A 16,877-nucleotide genomic window follows, 5' to 3' on the forward strand; every position below is an offset into this window, starting at 1 on the left:
TTAATGTAGTTGGCACTTGGCAAGTCAATTGCCCTTCTCTCTCTCTCTCTCTTTCACATCCATCTCATTACAATTGTTTGTTAAGCCAAAATCAATGGAATCGATTCTAATTGATTGTGTTTTCCTCATATATGCTCCAATGAGTAAGTGCAGATATGGTAAATGAAGACTCCGCGAATGGTAATTAACTTCCCTTAATTTGATCAGTACTTCAATTATTTTGTGTAACCACCTTATTCTCCAAGAAAAGAGGATGCCGTCCTTTACTGAGGTTCTTCACTTTCTGGATTAGGTTCTTTGGAATCCCTTTCTCTGCCTATAAATCTTAGGATGTCGTGACACCAAAGGGTGGAGAGCAAGACTCAGTTTATTTCACGAAAAATAAACAAATTAAAAAATATTTTTCTAAAAATGATTGATCATATCGCTTATAATTATTAGCCAATAGAAAATATTTTCATTATCGACAACAATTTATGTCTAAACATTTTCGTTGACAACAAAAATATTTTTCGCCCATACATTTTTGATAGCGAATTCCAAACGTGAGTTCTTTGCAAAACAAACGGACCCTAATTATAAAGAACTAGACAGATGTTTGGAGATCATGATCATCAAATGTCTCCAAATCATATGGGAAATACACAATGCACTGAGAATAGTGCAATCCCCATCTCATTTTCACTCGAAATAACTTTTATTGTTATACAGGGAATGTGGCAACGCTTATCCCTATGTTCAAGCCGACTATGCTACTACACTTTCTGACCAAAAAGAATTACGTTGGCGAAGACTCTCCTCCACCCTAATCACGGGCCTAAGAGAGAAAGAATGGAAATGAATTTCGGCCACACTAAGACGGCGTATTGTGCATACTTTATCGGAGCATCTATGGTTTTTGCCATCGATGCCTTATTTGGGGGTAACTGGCTGACCAGTAAACATCGCGTCAAGAGCCACAAATCTTGATGCACGGCAATTCTGGAGGATGACGGCTGATCAAATTTGCCCATAGATTAGCGAGTTTGAGAAAATACTGCTCCTCGTCCCAGACAATCATTTTCATACCTGGCTCAACAACAGCAAGTTGCATTTTCGAATCAAAATGAGGGTTCCAAGCAGAAGATTCAACGTATTTAGCCAGCCAAAGGAAAAGAAAATGAAAAAGATACAACCTAAGACTAGGGAAAATGCTTGAGATTCCCATTCGAGAACTTTTACTTTTAAAACAGCATTAAGATGCAATAGATAATCTTAGCAGATCGAGTACTTGTAGGACTAAAGTGGCAGAACGCAGTGATAACAGTGATCTTGTAGCGGACCAAACCCCCTGAGGGATAAAGAATAGATTGACGTGTAGTATATACATACCTGGCACCGTTCCTGGATTCAACAGAGACAAATGGCAAACAGGTTCTTCACAAGAAAAAACAGCCTTCTGGAGTACACCTGCATTGAGACTGTAAACATGCTTGATGGACTCCACTAAAGCCTCGACGGTCTCCTCATATTGGAACTCCAGAGGATTGGATATGCTTTGAAGAGCTTCTTCAAGGCCTGAATTGGACCATGAAGAAGCACATTCATCTAAAAGAGCAGATATGCCAGAGAAATCTCCATAATTAAGAAGAATCCATGGTTTGTACAACATGACTGAGGCCCCAAGAACTCCGACTGCTCTGTAAACTTCTCCAAGCGCAAGTATATACTGCTTGCCTAAATGAAGTGAAAACAACAGCACATCAAATTTGAGGTCCAAAGAAACTCTAATCATCACTATCTTTATCGTTCTTGGTAGCTATAAATATACCTTCTTTTTCAGATAATATTTGACTGGAAACATTCTTCTCCAGAGCTTGCTTCCATATTGAGGCTCCATGCTTTAGCTCTCGAGCACAAGCAGAGATCATTTTAGACCATGTGGAAACATATTTCAATTGCTCCTCAGCTGATCCTAATTTTAAGATTTTAAGTACCAAGGCTACGTGTCTCAAGAGTTCAACCAGTGACTTTGAATCTCTCTCTACCTGTAGAAACAGAGGTACTGCTGCTGTTAAGTTCAAGAGCCAAACAATGACCCAGTCGGATGTCGACTTTTCAGCTCAGAACCAACTTAATATAGACTGATTTTTAACTTTAAAATTAAGTGAACTGCTCAGACAGACAAATAAGCAAAGAGAAAAGGGAGAAGTTTATCCTTATTAACCACTACATTCACAGAACAATTGCATTAGCAGCCTGGTACGCAAATCTCATACCAGGGAGTCTATCTCGCATTACTTGCAAGGCAACAAAATGTTCAGGCAGGACTGACCCAAAGAAAAGATAGATTATTAGAGTGTGCAATAATCACTATCCTACAAGTATCTCAGTTGCAAAAATATTCTGCTTCAACTTGATTACAATTTGCCAACGCATGTGATCTTCCATCAAGCACAGACGAGAAATTCTTACCGATGACAATCTACTCGACAAGCTATACTCTGCCTCAATCACGTGGAACTTTTCTCCAGATAAGACTTCAAGAAATGTACTGATGCTGATATCTCTCTCAGATAGATTATTTGAGGGCAGTTGTAAGAACGAGTCGTTTGAATGCAGCTCATCGTGAAGCTCCTACAACAAGAAGGTGGACTAAACTTACTCCACATGTATTGAAGCAATCACGACAAAAGAACTGAAAAATCTTACGAGTTGAAATGAGAAAAGAATTGAAATAATAGTAAAGGAAGTAACTAAATGATCAATTTAGTAGACACAAAACCTGAATTTCCTCATCATGAGCTTTTGCCTTTGCATTTTCACCAGCAAGATCAACAGGGTCATGCACCTTCTGACAAATAGCATATTTTCAACATTCAGGGTTTAAACAACTTCATAACAAAACAAGCAAGTCATTGCATGAAAGGATCTTCACCTGATTAAGATGCTGGCGAGCAACAAGGCACAACTCATCCTTCAAATTGCAATAAAATTGAACAAGATCATCAAGTTCTAATTCAATGCGAAAACTTTGAAGCGAATCCACAGGACTGGTTAGAGAGATTTCTGTAGATTTGGTCCCATGGTAGAGATCGCTATGCTCCCAAGAAATATCCTCTAAGACGTTTAGGTTATTTCCTAATCTGGACACTGGCACAGTGTGGCTTGAATTTGACCCATCAATACTAAGCCATGGAGTACTTGTGCCAAAGCTCTGAGGTTCATCTCCTCTTGGTGTATAGGCAGCACCCTGAAAATCCCAATCACCAAAGTCGTCCTCTTTGATTGCTGAATCTGTTTCCGAATTTGTCCAGGTGGTATTCAGTGCACCCTCACTCAGCATTTTAATGTCAGCCGCAGGAGTATTCGGCATGGATTCGCTGTACAGACTTGATATAAGATCATTGATGGATGTTCCTGAAGTTAGTTTAGTCCTATCTCTTGTATCAGGTGCAGGTTCTTTGATAAAACTGTCGTCTTGCACTATTGTATCTTCTTTTCCCAAATCTTCATCACCAAAAAGAGACAGTGGCAGGGCTTCCTTTTTCCCATTCCCATGGTGTTTCTCATTTCTCTAGAAAGCAAATGATGAAAAGTCAACCAACAGAAGTATCATGTGAAAGAATCTAAAATTTAAATCTGCAAAACGATATTTCGCAGTGACAACTGGTACCAAAATTAAGGATTTAATCTCCACTGAAGTGCATTCTTTCATCCAAAGCAAAAACTCGCAAGAAATTGCTGGCCATTTCGTTTATACGTGCACATTTCCATTTTTAGCTTTGTGCTGTATAATATATTGTAGCTTCTAATTTCAGACAGAAAACAAGAGGAACAGCTAAAGCATGATATCTACTGCAGAACCTAGACTATTGAGCATTTAGTAGGGCGAAACAACAAGATCAACATAGATTATAAGGGCCACAAAAGAAAAATGTACGATAGGGAAAAGCAGTTAGCAAATCCATAGACCTCTATTCTCCTCATAGGCTTTTAGTAAATATAACCGAATATCTCAAGACGCGAGTCTTTGAGTCACCGATAACTCACAATTGACAGGGTATACTCTGAAATGCAAAAAAGGAGTAAAAATATAATATAGATTTGGTGACAGCTCATGCTTCAATAATTTAATTTAGTTCCTTAAAATGCACAATTAAGTGCTAAATAATGAAAATTATACTAGGCAATTTCATCTACCGCACGGTTTTATCAATTGATTTTATGGGAAAAATTGTGCATTCCCTGCTATCCTACTAACTTTATGCAGGTGGCATACCTAGTAAAGATTGATCAAATCAGAACAAGACTTATACCTCATGCTTTGATGCAGCTTCTGATAAGGCGTCTTTAAATTCCCAAAAATTTTGGCCAGAGTCAGCACTCCTCTCCATTGTACTTGTCTTTGCACCGTTATCAGCATGCTTCAGATCATCCTGGCATAAAAATTTCAGAAAAAAAAGATCCTAGTGTCTTAAGGAGCAATATGTGAACTTACTTGCTAATGTGATTTCATTCAGAACACATCCTTAGATTTCCAGACATTCTTGACAAAGTTAAAACACTTGGTTTGATTAAGTTGATTCTACTCCCTAGAGTTGTTAATTGTCATTCTGCTAGATTTCTGAAAATAATTCTGTCATGGGATCGTTTTTCTTTCATAGACAATCATGATATAATACATTGAATAAAATCGTAATCAAATCCGACTCAGATTCAACGAAATCTAACAAAAATTCACCTATTTATAAATAAATTTGATTTTTAAACACACATTTTGCAGTGGTGAGTGGAATAAATAGAGAAAGCCACCAAAGAATTTAACGAATTCCACATTCATACGGCTTATATAAGTGATTCAGTACCTGAGCACTTGAACCAGTTTCTGAAGACGCACACCTAAAGTCCCAATCATTTTCCTCAGTTTCAGCAACTCCATCAACTTGATTGAAATTAACTTCATGATTGGTGCCTTTCAGGTCGGTCTTGGGTTTTGGGTTCAAGTCGTACACAGAATTTGACATGACAAATTCATCAGCAATCCACTTTGATGAGACAAACAAATCGGATTGTCCGAGTGCACCGTTGCTAAAATCAAAAGTGGCTTCACTCGTCGGTGAACTTCCGAATGTTGCCCCATTACCCTTCGGAAAAAGAAAATGCGAGATTTCAGTAGATATTATCATTTTTCTATGGAAAAATTGCGGATGCGGAATCTTACGACTCTGGTAGAGATTTTAGTTTACAATGTAGGGAGGAATGAAATAAAACTATCGAGCCATGAATTCCATATTGAGTTCCACTTGATTGACGTTCATTGATCACTCAAACTCCATGATCTGCTTATTTGGATAGGAACCAAATCAAATTACATCCACAAAAAGAACACGTACTGCTAATGCCAAATTTTAAGAGAGTCGGTTGAAAAAAGATGACCTTTCTGACTTTTCTGCAAATATCTCAATTATAATGTATCAAGATACAAATCAGCCATGTGAAGAGGAATTCTGGCTGGATTACTTGCTTCTTTACACATACAAAGTTGAATGGTGTGCAGACAACAACAAAATAAATAGCACATACACTAATACACGAGATAACAGGAACTTATAGAGTTACCTTACAGTTCTCATGATTGAACTGAGATTCAATTTCTGCACCTTTGAATTCCCAACCAAAATCGTCACCTATATCCTCCTCTTTTCTAACAGAATCAATAACAAGCCCATTAATGCCTGATTTCAGCATGTCGAAGTTTGGAGTGGAAACATGCACATCAAAATTCCAACCATTGCCGCTCGAAATGGACACGTTCCCATTCTCAGCTGCATCAATCTCAACTTTATTCTGCTTTTCCTGGTTAAACAGATGGCAGAGATGTGGGTGTGTTTGCATCCGGAAGACAGAAGGAGGAAAATGAGGAAAATGCAATCTACTTCGATCATATGATTATGCATTGCCAAAGACTAGAATTATCAAGGAAAGAACAAGAGGAAAAAGGGCACATAGAGGACGTGTATAATAAAGATGTATGGAGGTTGTACAGTGATTGCAATAAGCAGGCACGGATAATAAAATGCAACATCTTCTAGATATTAATAGTCCTTGGCAATCGAAGCTTCAATTACCCACACCCATCAGTGTAATGATGGCCCCAAAAGGTGCACACGTTCTTCATGTCCAAATTTGTGAAGCACAACAATGCACCCTCAGCCAGCAATGATTCCTCAATCTAAGTAGACAGAATATAGGATTTCAAACATCATGAGGCCGGTTGTGGACAGTGTCGGTTCCCCCCGAACCGTTTAATACAAATATCCTATGTACAATCTCAACCAAAAGGAGACAACTTGCATTTTCTCTGTGAGCAGTCGAACAACTTCGCGATCATTTCCTCTTTCTTAACTTTAAATGGATCTTCCGAATTCTACGACTTCTAATGACTCGTGAACTCCTTCAAAACTACAAACTTAAAATGACAAAACCAAAACAAACGAATATGTCACGCCTTTACCTTAATATTCTGGTCGCTAGACACTCTCTCCGCATCCACAAACGTAAATTCCCACTCTTCATCATCAACCAACTCGCCATTTCCGTTAAGCACAGAGGAGTCTATCCCCGTCGAACTCAACTTCAGATTCGACCCACTATGAGCTTCACCGTTCAGATCCTGACCGTATGCCACCGAGTTCGCGTTATGATCCGCATCCGTTCCGTTTGGATTACCGACTTTCGGACTCCGATCATACAAATTAGAAATCAAGTCGTTCAATCCGACACCGACGTTCAAATCGGAACTCGTCTTCACCAAATGACCATTCGCCAGCTTAAACGCGGGACTGGCATCGGCCACTGTAGGATCGACTGCGGCAGGTTGCTCCTCCTCCTCCTCCTCCTCCTCCTCTTCCCCGAATATCGACAACGGTATAGCTCCCTTAGGCTTCAGCCACTGGGCTTCCAGTGAGTTCGCGCCGCTCGGCGCCGGAGCGGCGGCCTGCGGTTCTACCGAGCGATCCGCGAAGAAATCAGGTATTGCCGACGAGCTCGAGTCGCTCGAAGGATGGGCGACGGATTTGGCAGACGAGATCGGGCCGAAGCCGACGAAATCGGACCAGTCGTCGTCGTTCCGAGAGGCGGAGGCTCCGCCGTTGCTGGAAATGGAGGCGGAGGCGGCGGCGGCGGCGGCGGCGAAGGCGAAGTCCCCGAAGCCCTCGTCGTCGTCGTCGTCCTCGACATGGACGCCGGCCGCCATGGAGGGAGCCGAAGGACGAAGGAGAGGAGGATGGTGGGCTTCGAAGCTCGCGAGCGATTACGGGCGTGTTCTCTACGGTTTTGGAGGGCGCGCGTGGTTTATGGTGGCTCGCGAGTGCGCCGTGCTTGTTGTGCCCGTGCTGACCTGGACTTGGGGCCGAGCATTTGTGAAGCTTTTCTTTTTTGTTTTTTTTTATCCGTTTCTTTTTTCTTTTTAAGTGCATTTAGGAATCCCGGAATCCTGGAATTTGCTACTAAAGTGCTATTGAATGCTGAAACTGTCGGAAACGCAACGAAGTTCTAAAATTGATCCTTGAAGCAATGACTGGGAAGAAAATAGAAAAAAATCTAGAAGGATGTGTGTATTTAAGTGGAAAAGAAGGTTTTGGATTTTCACTTGTTTGATTTGTTAAAAATGATCGGTCAACGGAAAAATATTAATGAATAAAGAAAAATGCCCGCTTAAAGTTGGAAAAAAAATTCAGACTGAAAAAGAAGTTAGAAAAAAAATCACTAACCTAAAAAGGATGAAAGATTCTTCGGGAAAAAGGGATTTTCCGGAAAATATTTTTGTTTACCATAAAATTTTTTCCGAAACAAATATACCTTGAAAGGGAAATAGTCCTACGTTCGTTAGTTCATGCGAGGCTAAAGCCTTCGAGTTTGGGCCTGTTTGGTAATCCGCCAAATAGTTCTTAATTCTATTCTTTTGTTTCCAGAAATAAAAAAAGAACAAAAATCCGTTTGGTAAATTTTTTATTCTCGGGCACAAATTTGTTCCCAGAATTAGTTTTGGAATTCTTGATTCTGGGAACAAGAATCAAAAATGAAAAAGATTTTTTTTTTACCATCTTCTTCTTCTTTCTTGGCATGTGGCCGGTTGCCGGCCACATGCCAAGGCCAGCGAGGGCTGGACCCTCACCAGATCCGGCGAGGGTCCAACCCTCGCCCAGGCTGTGAGGGTCCAACCCTCGCTGGCGCCGGTGACGGCGACCTGGCCATGAGCCAAGGAAGGAGAAGAAGAAAAAAAGAAAAGAAAAAAACTATTAAAAAATTTAAAATATTATTAATAAAAAGAAAATTTGTGCAGTTATCATACACATTTATGTTCTTTTTCTATTTCGGGAATAGAAATTTTGGGCAGTTACCAAACGCCTTTAAATGCTTATAAATTGTTTTCCAGAATGAAAAAAAAAAATTATTTCCGAACAAAAATTATTTTTGAGAACAGAATTTTTACCAAACGTACCCCTTATTTTTTGAGAAGACCTATTACTTGATGATTGCTCGCTATAGTCTTTTAAGTCTTATCTAATCTCTCCCCGCAATGGCGGGATGTAATACCGCCTATTGATGAATCGGAATTTGAACCTACCACTCACGCATGGATAATTGAAAAGGGAGGGATTAGAAGATATTTACCATACAATAAAGTAGTGGAGATTTTTATTTTCTTTGACGCTTTTTTTAAATTTTTATCCTGTTAATAAGTCAAAAAAAATAAGATCGAACAGTAGAGGAAGATACCAAAGATTGTCAAATGAGTGGTTAGGTTTGGGTTGAATCATCAATCCATTTTAACCCATTTATATGCAATACAAATTCAATGATTTATACCCGACCCAATCCGTACCCAATCTATACCCGACCTGACTTAGATCACTAAAACACATAGATATTTAAAAACAAGAACTTTTATACTATGCGTGTAGTGTGTAAACAATAAATTTCTTTTTAGTGGTTTTAGAAGGTTTCAAATAAGATTTTCCCCTCGAGTTTCACAATGAAGTATTCGACATCTCTTAAAATCAAGAAGTCAATAAATATTGACAAGTAAAATCATATACTAATTTTCATGATTTTCTAAAGCTTGAAAGTTCATAAATCTTTAAACATTTTTCAATTTTGAAAAAAAGGAAGATCATAAGTAGAAAATAAAACTAAAAAATAAGTTGCTCTACCCGGAAACCACCAACTTGAACCCGAAGGCAAGTGAAGAGGGATAGGATGTGGCTTGAGATTTAGGCTCCGTTTGGTTTAGCATTTGGGGCTCTAAAATCTTTTGGGCAAATATAAATGGCGTTTGGTTAATTTTTTGGAATATTTTAGGGAAATGCAATTACATTTCTAAAGGCCTTTAATCCAAAGCAAATCCAGAGGTACTATGGAAAGTAACATTATCGGAATGCAAGTCTTGGCATTGTTTATCGACACTGGTCATCTTCCCCATGGTTTGCAAAGAGGAGTTGGACGGAAGCTGGCGACCGCCGCCTTGGCTTGCGTGACCCAAGTGATGTCGCCTGAGGTCGTGGGAACCCAAGTGATGCCACCTAAGGTAGGGCAACCTTAGGTGTCGCCTGGGTTGCGCAGCCTAAGCGAACTTAAGGGTGCGCGACCTCAAGTGAGGCTGCCCGGCAACTAGATTTGGTTGCCTTAGGCTCGCCAGCGATTGAGTTGGGCCGTTTGAGAGTTTTTTTATAAAAAAAATAGCAAAAACACTTTACAAAATGTATCTTTTACCAAATGACATATAAGTCAAAGTTGCATCCCAATGTATTTTTAAAATACACTTTCCCAATATATAACTTGCATTTCGGAAAACCCTTTTAGTGCAAAGATTTTTGCATTTTCTCAAAAACATTCCTCCAAAGCCAAACCAAACGCACCCTTAGACCCATTAAAATCCTTTATTTATTGGACTTTGAATCCATATCAACCTTATGTCCAAAAAAAAAAATCCATATCAACCTTATGTCCAAAAAAAAAAATCCATATCAACCTATATAGCAAAATTTAACTAATTCATATATGACCCAACCCATCATAAATGGGTTAATAAATGGGTTTTCAATCAATTTTGACACCTCTACTTAATAGTAACAAGTCCTCATTCATGCACTACGCACGTTGTATATTTATGGCTACTAATCTATACAGTGATATCGATTTAAGAATACAGAATGAGATTTGATATATGTAAGAGTATATGTTAAAAATTTATATGATGATGATAGCATCTTAAATCACATCAGCACTCGCGAACAAACGAGACAATCGAGTCGTGCTACTCATAAAAATCCTGTTTCTTAGAGAAGTTTATTACTAATCTCTAGTTGAGAAAATCGAGATAAATCAAGGTTTTTCTTGAATTTTTGGTGTTCGGTTAAGAGGTAATCTCATTAAGAGAAGGGAGCCTCTTATGAGGGGCTCTATCCCCATCCTGTGGACAGACTCCATAGATACTTTTTTTATTTTAATATGTCGGTACCCGCATACCTCACATCCTCAATTCTCCATTATATTTATCTTTTTCAGAGAAAGATAATACTCACCGAAAGTTTTTACATATTAGTGATACCGAGATCCGGACGAAAAACCCGACTAATCTCTCGTTGAGAAAATCAACATAAATGTGATGACATTTATGTTTTGTGCTCTAATTTTTCTAGCGTCAAAACTATTTTCTCTCCTTCCGACGTCCGATTCTACGTACGTGTCCACCAAATGCGAGCAATCCTCCACGTGGCCCCTCTCCCGCTGCCGCTCAGCGTGACGTGGCAGCGATCCGAACCGAAGAATAACAAAGGCCTCGCCGATTCAGTCTCGTCCATCTCCCCCTTTAAACTCGCAACGAATGCTCTCTCGCTTGCACTCCTACTCCTCTTTTCTCATGCAGACCGTCGTCCGCGACTAAGCTCTGCTGCCGTCGCCACCGTCACCGCCAAAGCACTAAGCTCCCGACAGCGCTGTTTCCGGCGAGCCGCCAGGTTCCGTGGAGATCGATGGCTTCGGATGGAGACCGGTTTCCGCCGCAGAGGCAGGAGAGGCAGCCCGGGAAGGAGCACGCCATGGATCCCATTCCTCAGTTCAGCAGCCCTGACTACAAGCCTTCCAACAAGCTCCAGGTACCCACAGACATATAGTAACCATTGCCTAAAGCATCTCTGTCGCGAGATCGCCAGATATATATTATCGTCGAGACTCGGCTCTATCTTAGATCAAAGATCATTGTAGGGATCCATCGTTAGAGAAATTTGCGCACTCTGAATCGCCATATTATTGATTGTTTACGGTGCCATTTCCCACTTTCCTTCAGGGGAGGGTGGCGCTCGTGACCGGAGGCGACTCCGGGATCGGGAGAGCCGTGTGCCACTGCTTCGCGCAGGAAGGCGCCACGGTCGCATTCATCTACGTGAAGGGGCGGGAGGACAAGGACGCGCAGGACACCATCCAGATGCTGAAGCAGGCGAAGACCCCCGATGCCAAGGACCCGATGGCCGTGGCGGCCGATCTCGGGTATGACGAGAACTGCAGGAGGGTGGTCGATGAAGTCGTGAATGCCTACGGCCGGATCGACATCCTGGTGAACAATGCGGCTGAGCAGTACGAATGCAGCTCGGTCGAGGAGATCGACGAGGCGAGGCTTGAGAGGGTCTTCAGGACTAACATCTTCTCTCACTTTTTCATGGTTAGGTAAGGATTCCATTACTTTATCATCATCAGTAAAGGCAATGAGAGCATAATCATCTCAGGAACACAACTTATGAATATAGTGAGTGGTTTAACTGTTATTAGGTGTCGACATCAATCTAGTAATTATCAGTTTAGTAATTATCAGTTTGTAGATCACTCTTGGCATATATGGCATTGTCTGCGCAGGCATGCGCTGAAGCACATGAAGGAAGGCAGCTCGATCATCAACACCACGTCGGTGAACGCCTACAAGGGCAATGCCAAGCTCCTCGACTACACATCCACCAAAGGCGCGATCGTGGCTTTCACGAGGGGCCTTGCACTCCAACTCGTGAGCAAAGGCATAAGGGTCAATGGGGTCGCGCCAGGCCCAATTTGGACTCCGCTGATCCCGGCATCCTTCACCGAGGAGGAGACCAAGAACTTCGGGAAGCAAGTGCCCATGAAGAGGGCTGGTCAGCCCATAGAAGTAGCGCCCTCGTTCGTGTTCCTCGCGTGCAACCAATGCTCATCCTACATCACTGGCCAAGTCCTCCACCCTAATGGTGAGTGCTTAGCCTCAGTTCTGTATATGCTATATCGCTGTCTTTCTCCATTTCAAGTGAGAACAGAAGATTCAAGGATGATTGTGTACTGTGTTGCGTTTTTGGCCTCTTGCAGGTGGAACAGTCGTGAATGCATGAGGATTGGCAATGGCAGGGTTATATATATTTTGCACTTCTTTTGCTTTGTGGGTCTGTCTGTTTTGTGTACAAATAATACTCTGGTTTCATGGAGGGGGATATGATGGGGATGGTGTAGTCTCTAGGGATGTCACATGGAACTTGGAGTCCGTTCTGTGGAAATGCGAACCTTTTTGCAATGGGGACAAACAAGATGTTATCTAGTACTTTGTTGCGCCAATTCTCTGAGGTTTCACTTGTCTTGCGGCATGGTCTTTTGCCAGAGCGAAAGGCAAAAAGCGAGGTGGAAGACTGATATAAAATGTCATTAATCTTTCATGAGGATGTTAAGATACGAACAATATGACAGATTCTCCCGTTTTCTGTTCAAAAGACTGGATGACGTGGTCGCCAACCTCAAGTAGCAATTTCAGTGGCTCGAAATCATTTACTCTATCTATGCTTGAGCCAAAAATAACAGATGAGATAATTATCCAAAAACCTATTGTACGGTGATTAATTTATTCTAAATTGGCACATTTAGGATTTAATTAATACAATTGAAAGAATTAAGAAGAATTAAGAATGAATTGATCAAATTTTTTGGACAATTTTTCTAATAACAAGAGTGGGAAGAACATTTGTGCATACTCTGAGGACCGATCCAGAACTTATACTTACGTTTGCTCCTTAATATCATCTCAATAGAAGATATAGACAAAAGAAAAGGTGGAATCAAGCACTCTTAGCCTTAGGATCCTGACATACCCATTGCTATCATGGGAACAGCCAACCTAAAATGCAGCAGTGCAGATGAGTAACTTGGCCCAGGCAAAGCGAAGATTCACTCAGTTCCATCCGAGTGCTCGTAAAAAATGAACAATGACTGCAGAATGGCTGCGTTATTGTTAGTTGGTTCCTCGAGAGATTCGGTTCCGGGTTTCTTCCAACCAAGGCGTCGCATACAAACGTCATCATAGGCTTCCAGGTTCAAGCCCGATGCGAGAAATAGTTCCGCTTCATCCGCGAATCTGGCTGTTCGTCCCGTTAGGAAGGGCCTCGCGGCATCACATGAGAGCATTTTGAACTCCCTTTGAATCTCTTCAGGTGCCTTCAGCTTCCTTCGGTCATCCCTGCAAGGACAGGTCCGAGAACGGGTAACATGCATGACCAACAGAAGTTTACCGAATCAATCTACGGGTATCCTGAGATTCATGGTAGACTACCTTCTCAACGATGACTCAATTGTACCAAGCACATGGTGCACCACTACATCGACATCTTCTTCCTGGACATAACAAAAGATGAAGGCTTTAGTCCCACGTATGAATCGTACAAAGAGGGCATGATGTGAATCATTCAAATTGCTATCGTTCAACCAGTGCCATACCGAGAGTGACATTGGAGTCACTACCCATATGCATGAGTTTTGGTGGTTCTTGGCATCTAACGTTCTATGTGTGTTACGACTAGATCATGCCAGTTGTAAATAAAAGCAAGTTAAAGGAAAAGGCAGAGAGTGCAGATCAACTACAGCAAGAATGAAGCACAGACTATTCAATGGAGGCAAGAAAGAAGAATCCAATATCGAGGAAAATGCATCCTTGCCTTAACTACTTCGCCAGAAATAGGCTGAATAGTCACTAATAGTCATGAAATAATCTTAAATTAAAGTCTCCGTCCAGCAAAAAAGAAGAGAGCTTTGAGCGGGTTGAATGTATCCCTCATTTCCTCCTGTTTGTTTGGCAATGTTATCTAGCATATGGTAGGAGCTCTTCGTTTAAGCATCAATTTTTCTAATCATCATGATAATGAAACAGGGGACAGTTTTGGATATAGCTTATGAGTTATGTGCTTCTCAAACACTAAAACAGCATAATGATAAAAGAGGTAATCTAAGAACATAATATGGATCCATATCCATCACGCGGAACAAATGCATTAACTTATATGAGTTTCAAACCACAGAGAAACTTCTCAAAGAGGGAACCTTTTTTTTTCCATTTCGCATTATGTACATTTCACCATGAAAGTAAATCAGCCAAGTTGAATAACTTGTATGGAATACCAACCTGCATTAGAGCTTGAATTTCCCTCTTCAACCAACTATAAAGCCACGGATTTGACTGAAGATATTTCCGAGACTTCCAAAACCGCTTTATATCGAATGCATCGCTTAAGATACCTGATTGAACACACTATTTACTGAAAAAGCTAAAAGGTTTTGTCAGGAAACAAATGTAGCAACTAGATAGCATCATAAGTTAGGTTCAAGAACCTGATTACAAGCATATGAAATACCTGGTTCGATATAATAGCAGCGTAGCCTATACCTATGCGCTTCTGTGAAGAAAACACTGCAAATAACAGTAAGATTAGTGAGGACAATAGTCAACTTTTTGAAGAGCGTAGACAAGAAATATTTGACATAATCTTTACCTATCAGAAAATATTTGACTAACATAATGCCGTTCAAAAGAACTTCCATCATATCCATGGATAATCGAAAAGTTTTCAGTCTGCACGAACAAATTTATTCCGTTCGATCAGTAAATATGACTAAGCATCGCAAGATGTTAAAATTCCCGACGTTTCAGAATAAGGAGCTAGTGTCAACAGCTTAAGTTTCAACACTATAAAATCAAGTGAACAGAAAAGGCCTCAAAAGTAATACTAAGCCTGCAAGCCAAACCCAATCCTTATACCCCTAATGTGGGTTCTAATGACGATCAAACGAATAGAAAACAAAAGATCATCTCTGTGGATGACAGCAAGATATGGTTGACAACCTTACAAAAGGGACACATTAAAGAACTTGGAGCTTCAGAGTGCTTGCTGGCAACCACTTTAGTCCACTGCACAATGCATTTGTAGCAGAATTTATCTGCAGCACATCATTTTTCATTAGAAGTACTTTATTGAGCACTGGAATTCGTAACATTTCACACTCTAACATCGCTTATGCAACTCTTATTTTCTATTCGACTACCAAGAAACAACTTTTCAACAGGCTATGCTGGTTATCTCCCTTCTTTCGAAGCAATTTCGAAAGACACACCCTGTTCAAGCTATCATCACTGAGGCAAAAAACCCATCTTTCTCATGTGCACATAATCTGGCAGCACATTGGTCGCACACTCAAATGACACATAGAGACAGTGCATGAGCTCCAGTACCATTTGAAACAACGTGACCCACGTACATGTCGACACTCGGGGACTGCGATGACGCCGACTTCTCTATCACTGTTTTCATTCACAGTATAATGCGGGACTTGGGTCATAAATATATGAAGCGGGATAGTTCGGCGATAAAACATCAGCAACAAGGACAACATCGCGCTCGATGCCAGAAGCTTCGCGCCATTCATTGTTAATCACTCTCTCTTCACCGTTGCGAATTGCAAACTCTCTTTTAAACATTGGACCTTCACATCCCCAAGCCCCTCTGATAACTAAAAGAACGTTTCAAGCAAGAAGAGGGCCATCAATCTACCATGAAACCACACGGAATCATCCAACAGATCACCAAAAAAAAAAAAAATCATTAATCTCAGATAACAACGGTCGCGGAAGAACATAACCCGGAGAACCCAATCATCTCCCGAATAACTTTTTAAACGGCGATTCAGCCAAGCCACGATTGCAAGAGTCATGTAAGAATTCTTACAGCAGACTGATAGAGGGACCAAGCGAAAGCAGAAAAAGGGCAAGCTGTTTCTCTGCAAAGTTCGCAGCTTTTTGGTCGGGTTGAGGGACTGGAGGCATACCCATTTGCAATCGACGATAGAAAAGGGAAACCATAGATCAGAGAGAGGGAGAGACGTACGGAAACAGCGATCTAAGTAGGATTCCTGGAGCTGTGGAGTGGGGGACAGACAGATTGGACATGGGTGAGAGCTGGAAGATGAAGACGACGAAGCGCTCTCGCTTTCGGCCTGGTCGTGGCTCTTGCTCATGCCGTTTCGTTGCTCTTCCATTTCGCAAAGCTCAAGCTCGAACTCATTCAAAAGCTTATATATGGTTTTCACTTAAAACATTGGAAAAACCCATAAATTTTTTTTTTTCAAATTATGGCCACGGTGACATTTATAATGAACTTTTTTTTGTAACATAAAAAATCTAAACTATACCCACTATGATATATTTACCCTAAAATTTTTCTTATTACATAAAAAATCTCAAAGTTATACTTATTTGACATATTTACCCTCCGCTAAGGCTTCATTATAATGATTTTTTTAGCTAAAATAACTCGTTTTTATTTTACTTAAGCCATATGAACGCCACGTCAATACCATTTACTTTTTGGTGTCATGTTGACAAATTTTTAATTGTGCTCATTAACGGAACCGTGGCAGGAGAATAAATGTGTCGCACAAGTACAAATTTAGAATTTTTGGGTAACAAAAAAAAATTTAAAGTAAGTGTGTCACAGTAAATATAATTTAGAGTTTTTGGTAACTTTTGCTCTTGGTAAATTATTAAATAGTCGACAATTGGAAAT

At 40.6% G+C, this 16,877-nt stretch overlaps 3 protein-coding genes across 6 annotated transcripts; 1 reads left to right on the plus strand and 2 right to left on the minus strand.

Moving 5' to 3' along the window:
• Positions 1-931: 931 nt before the first annotated feature.
• On the minus strand, positions 932-7,330 carry LOC115685982 (uncharacterized). 3 transcript variants are annotated; one of them, XM_056312483.1, is made up of 10 exons: positions 6,497-7,330; positions 5,602-5,850; positions 4,848-5,126; positions 4,299-4,418; positions 2,918-3,556; positions 2,765-2,833; positions 2,455-2,616; positions 1,811-2,027; positions 1,372-1,716; positions 932-1,068 (listed from the first exon to the last, which is right to left on the minus strand). In XM_056312483.1, the coding sequence occupies exons 1-10, from the start codon at positions 7,235-7,237 to the stop codon at positions 950-952; spliced, it is 2,940 nt and encodes a 979-aa protein (XP_056168458.1). In that variant the 5' UTR covers positions 7,238-7,330; the 3' UTR covers positions 932-949. The 3 variants fall into 3 exon arrangements, with proteins under 3 accessions (XP_056168458.1, XP_030467000.1, XP_030467002.1); XM_030611140.2 differs by having other exon boundaries at positions 5,602-5,838; positions 6,497-7,329; XM_030611142.2 differs by lacking the exon at positions 5,602-5,850 and having other exon boundaries at positions 6,497-7,329.
• A 3,529-nt stretch (positions 7,331-10,859) lies between these two features.
• LOC115686027 (NADPH-dependent aldehyde reductase 1, chloroplastic) lies at positions 10,860-12,598 on the plus strand. The gene is made up of 3 exons (XM_056312099.1): positions 10,860-11,141; positions 11,333-11,709; positions 11,896-12,598. The coding sequence occupies exons 1-3, from the start codon at positions 11,019-11,021 to the stop codon at positions 12,494-12,496; spliced, it is 1,101 nt and encodes a 366-aa protein (XP_056168074.1). The 5' UTR covers positions 10,860-11,018; the 3' UTR covers positions 12,497-12,598.
• Positions 12,599-12,940: 342 nt separating this feature from the next.
• LOC115685902 (uncharacterized) lies at positions 12,941-16,363 on the minus strand. Of its 2 annotated transcripts, none has more exons than XM_030611044.2 (7): positions 16,200-16,363; positions 15,161-15,255; positions 14,811-14,890; positions 14,673-14,728; positions 14,444-14,556; positions 13,598-13,659; positions 12,941-13,504 (listed from the first exon to the last, which is right to left on the minus strand). In XM_030611044.2, the coding sequence occupies exons 1-7, from the start codon at positions 16,348-16,350 to the stop codon at positions 13,216-13,218; spliced, it is 846 nt and encodes a 281-aa protein (XP_030466904.1). In that variant the 5' UTR covers positions 16,351-16,363; the 3' UTR covers positions 12,941-13,215. The 2 variants fall into 2 exon arrangements, with proteins under 2 accessions (XP_030466904.1, XP_056168075.1); XM_056312100.1 differs by having other exon boundaries at positions 16,041-16,363.
• Between the last annotated feature and the right edge of the window lie 514 nt (positions 16,364-16,877).

This window comes from Syzygium oleosum, unplaced genomic scaffold, assembly GCF_021117445.2.
Source record: "Syzygium oleosum isolate NSW1041296 unplaced genomic scaffold, Sole_v2.1 Sole_v2.06, whole genome shotgun sequence".
NCBI classification, from domain to species: Eukaryota; Viridiplantae; Streptophyta; class Magnoliopsida; order Myrtales; family Myrtaceae; genus Syzygium; species Syzygium oleosum.

What these genes read in the sequence shown, in the direction of transcription:
- LOC115685982 (XM_056312483.1), bottom strand. Translation starts at nt 7,237, where the DNA reads ATGGCGGCCGGCGTCCATGTCGAGGACGACGACGACGACGAGGGCTTC. An exon ending in CTAGCGACCAGAATATTAAG is followed by an intron (nt 5,851 to 6,496) that starts GTAAAGGCGTGA and finishes CATCTCTGCCAT; the next exon opens with CTGTTTAACCAGGAAAAGCA. An exon ending in TCAATCATGAGAACTGTAAG is followed by an intron (nt 5,127 to 5,601) that starts GTAACTCTATAA and finishes CTTTTTCCGAAG; the next exon opens with GGTAATGGGGCAACATTCGG.
- LOC115686027 (XM_056312099.1), top strand. Translation starts at nt 11,019, where the DNA reads ATGGCTTCGGATGGAGACCGGTTTCCGCCGCAGAGGCAGGAGAGGCAG. An exon ending in AGCCTTCCAACAAGCTCCAG is followed by an intron (nt 11,142 to 11,332) that starts GTACCCACAGAC and finishes ACTTTCCTTCAG; the next exon opens with GGGAGGGTGGCGCTCGTGAC. An exon ending in TCTCACTTTTTCATGGTTAG is followed by an intron (nt 11,710 to 11,895) that starts GTAAGGATTCCA and finishes TTGTCTGCGCAG; the next exon opens with GCATGCGCTGAAGCACATGA.
- LOC115685902 (XM_056312100.1), bottom strand. Translation starts at nt 16,350, where the DNA reads ATGGAAGAGCAACGAAACGGCATGAGCAAGAGCCACGACCAGGCCGAA. An exon ending in AGTCAAATATTTTCTGATAG is followed by an intron (nt 14,729 to 14,810) that starts GTAAAGATTATG and finishes TGTTATTTGCAG; the next exon opens with TGTTTTCTTCACAGAAGCGC. An exon ending in ATTGAGTCATCGTTGAGAAG is followed by an intron (nt 13,505 to 13,597) that starts GTAGTCTACCAT and finishes CTGTCCTTGCAG; the next exon opens with GGATGACCGAAGGAAGCTGA.